Source organism: Buceros rhinoceros, unplaced genomic scaffold (genome assembly GCF_000710305.1).
Source record: "Buceros rhinoceros silvestris isolate BGI_N320 unplaced genomic scaffold, ASM71030v1 scaffold22214, whole genome shotgun sequence".
In the NCBI taxonomy this organism is placed as follows: Eukaryota; Metazoa; Chordata; class Aves; order Bucerotiformes; family Bucerotidae; genus Buceros; species Buceros rhinoceros.
In genome coordinates, this window is record NW_010410401.1 from 30,477 (window position 1) to 34,203 (window position 3,727).

At 51.0% G+C, this 3,727-nt stretch overlaps 1 protein-coding gene across 1 annotated transcript in view; it reads right to left on the bottom strand.

The window, feature by feature from the left end:
• LOC104493001 (interleukin-12 receptor subunit beta-2-like) overlaps window positions 1-3,727 on the bottom strand; it is an 18,362-nt gene that overhangs the window by 8,868 nt on the left and 5,767 nt on the right. Inside the window, exon 6 of the mRNA XM_010135615.1 lies at window positions 3,133-3,212. Coding sequence (XP_010133917.1) covers window positions 3,133-3,212 — 80 coding nt within the window. The remainder of the gene's footprint in view (window positions 1-3,132; window positions 3,213-3,727) is intronic.

Sequence of the window (3,727 nt, forward strand, 5' to 3'; positions counted from 1 at the left end):
TGGGGTTTTTCCTCCTGTGGTGGGTTTCCTGTAGAGCAGCAGCCACAGCCCCTTCTCCATACTGGGCAGAGGTGGGGAGGTTTGTTATCAGGGGATGGCTGGGGAATCATAGAACCGCAGACTGGTTTGGGTGGGAAGGGACCTTCACAGCTCACCCAGCGCAACCCCCTGCAGGGAGCAGGGACATCTGCACCCAGAGCAGGGTGCTCAGAGCCCCAAGGGCCAACCTGACCTGCCATGGGGCCAGCGATGGGGCTTCTCCCACCTCCTGGGGCAACCTGGGCCGGGCTCTCACCACCCTCACGCCCAAGCAGCCTGGGCCAGGCTCTCACCACCCTCAGCAGCAACAATCTCTCCCTTCTCTCTGCTCTCAATCTCCCTCTGTCAGTGGAACCATCAGCCCTTGTCCTGTCCCCACAGCCCCTGCGGAACAGCCCCTCCCCCGCTTTCGCACAGCCCCTTGCAGCACTGACAGGCTGCACTAAGGTCTCCCCGCAGCCTTCTCCTCTGCAGGCTGAACCCCCCCAGCTCTCTCCCCTCTCCTCCCAGCAGAGGGTTCCACCCTCATATCATTGCTGGGGCTCCTCTGGCCCTGCTCCAGCAGGTCCCTGTCTCTGCTGGGCTGAGGAGCCCAGAGCCGGACCCAGCCCTGCAGGGGGGTCTCCCCAGTCCTGTAATACTTCTAAAAAAATACTAAATTAAGTTAAGATCTGTTGGCCTGAAGTGCAGCTAATGCATTTCCAAGGTAGCCTCGTTCCCCCATCAGCACCGACCTGAGAATACTCCTCGTAGGTGAACACGCATTTTTGTTGCTAAAAATGTTTTTTCCCGAGAAAGCCAGTGTCTTTGCTGCAAAATTTCCCTCTTCCACCCCAGTTTTGCACATTTATCTAAACCCTGAACCACATAACAGCCTACCCTGATTTTTCCTTTCACTTTTGCTGCTGCACGTGCTCTCCAGACCCAGTCTTATCCCAGCTCCATCACCTCTCTGCTCTTGGGGGCCTGTGGCAAGTAGCCACATGAAATGAGTTAATTGCTGACGCTAAGGCTGGGAGCATGCAGTTACCCAAGAGTCTCTCTTTAGGGTGCATATCTTTTCATTCCTGATTTATTTCTCCAGTTTTAATCCAGATTAGTGAAGCTCCTTGGATTTTCCAAGCCCTCTGGTTGTCCAAACTCCAGCAGAGCAGGGGACAGTGAACCACGCAGCCTCCTCCTGAATTCAAGCCACGCTTTTCACCAGGGGGATAAAAGAATATTAATGCTTTGTACAAATGAGCAATTTTTGACGTGGGGAAAATCCGGCTTTTAACCTACAGAATTATTTAAATTCAGCCCCTTAGAAGACCCGTCTCTGAACAGCCTGTGCTGTCCCCTGTAACACCTTGTGCTGGTTTTTCCACCGCGGGTGTCTGCAGTTGTACTATCAGTTTCATGGCTTCCTGTGGTTCTTATGCACCGAGTTCACGGTGTTTGGCTGTTTTTTGTCATAACACAACAAAAAAAAAAAAAGAAAGAGGGGAAAACCACCTTTAAATAGGAAAACGTTTGCAGTTTTACAATCGCTTTGGCAGAGGCTCGGGACAAACACAGCAAGAAAACCGCTCTGAAAACCTGCAGAAATTCAATTTATGACCCTTTCTTTGGCATTTATGGGAAAATATGAGTATATGTTGATATCGAGTCCGAGCCTTTGGCTTTGTAGATGTTGTGAAAGCTACAAAAGCAACATTTTATGAAGGATGCTGCAGGAAAGCCGCTTCGATACAGAGAGCACTGCCAGCTCACTGTTGCATGTTAAACATCTGAAAGTTAAATATCTTCAAGCCACAGTGGCTGGAGTCACACAATCACGTGAGAAATTCTGCTTTCACTCAGAGTTATTGGTGCAGGGAGAAGATATAATATGAATTGGCAGGTTAACTAGAGGCTGCAAACTCTAATCGAGGGTAGTTTATGCTTAAAAAATTAATGTGGCTGGCTTTGAAATAAAACCACCACAGCAAAATGCCCCCACAATACAAAAATTCCAAATCAGGTGACACTGGAGGGGCTCAGCCCCCAGCACTGGTAACAGGGCTTGGTGTCACTGGGATTGTTGGTGTAGCAGACCTGGCGTAAGCATTTTCCCCTGAGCTGGGTGCTAATGTGGGATTTCTCCCCTGAGCTGTGTTTTAACCTGAAATCTTTTGGAGATGTCCCTTGTGGGGTCTCAGCCCCCCAGCTCACACTCAGCAGACCCCACAACCACCCTTTTTCTACTCTGAGTCTGTCCGCTTTCAGAGCTGCAGCTTTGTTATTCACACGCCCTTTTGCATGGGGTTTGCCCATCACCTGCTTCACACCTGCAGAGCAAACCAGATCCTTCCTCCTGCTGCTCTGCGAGAAGAGCCTCGACCGCCCCATCCAGCTGCACAGCTGTGGCACTCCACGGGACCCTTGCAGCTGGCCAAACTCCATCCAGCTCTCAGAGAGTGATCCCCTAAAGGGCTATTCCAATAATTTGCCTCTTCTGCCTCCCCCATTCTTCACTGCTCTCTTCTTCAGATACACAAAGCAGAGCAGAAATGCCTCTGGAGGAAGCCCATATCCAAAAGCAGACACCCAAGGCGTGTGCATGGGGAGACCATGGGCCATGGTGTCCTACTGGCCTCCCAGAACTCCTGTCCTCACCATGTATGGCAAAAAATGAGGTGGAGAATGAGGTGAGGGAGATGTTAATTGCACAACAAATCAGGAAGTCCATCAGGTTGTTATCTGTCACATTAGATGTATCATCAGGGGCTCAGGTGGCCTTGTGGAAAGGGAACACGTATCTTTGCAAGGTGGTACCTGAGCTGTGACACCTCCACTTCTCCTCAGTGATGTGCTGGGAACATGTAGTGCTTCCAGCACCACTGAATGGTTGGTGAACTGGGAAAGGGAAACTGTAGGTAGCAAATTGCTGATGAGCCTCCCAAGGGAGGCAAGCCTTGGGGATCAGAGCTGGTCGGTGTCCCTGTCTCTGGGCACTGGTAAGAGCCCTGTGCTTTCCTTGAGTTCCAACCTCTCCCGTGAACACGTAAACCAGAGCTCCCCCTCTAACCTTGCTGGTTGGTTCTGCCTCTGCTCAGGCTTCGCTTAACTTACCTTCCAAAACAGAGAGATATTCTGTCTTAGGAGGTCCACATCCTCCTGTCGGTACCAGACGTCCAGGAGCCCAGTTGGCACTGGTGTGGAAGGAAAAGGAGAACAGCGTTGTTTTGAAGCAAAGAAACCAGACATCAAGGAGGCAAAGGAGATAAAATTCTGAGGCAATGAAAATGTTAGGATTTAAAATGTCCCTGAGATGATGCGATATGAAACAACCCTTATTTGCTGTTGAGGCCAGAGTTCAGCTGCGCTCATGATGGTACTCATGAAGGGGACAAGCCATAAACCCAAGAGCGGGTTTTGTTCTGCTGGTGACCTTACCCTGCACTGGGTCATCAGGAGGGCTCCCAAGGAAGCCGACACATCAAAGCGACAGTATTCTCTCTCGTCTCTGCTCACAACTTGAGGGTAATTAAGATCCTTGGGGCTGGCTACATCAGCCTTAAAACAACGGACAGCCTCAGGTGGTCAGGTTTGTAGGATCTGGAGAGGAGATTTGCCTGGAGAAAGAAGGTCTGCCCTGCAGGGAGACCTGAGTGCAGCCTGTCAGTGCTGCAAGGGGCTGTCCGAAAGCTGGGGAGGGGCTGTTCAG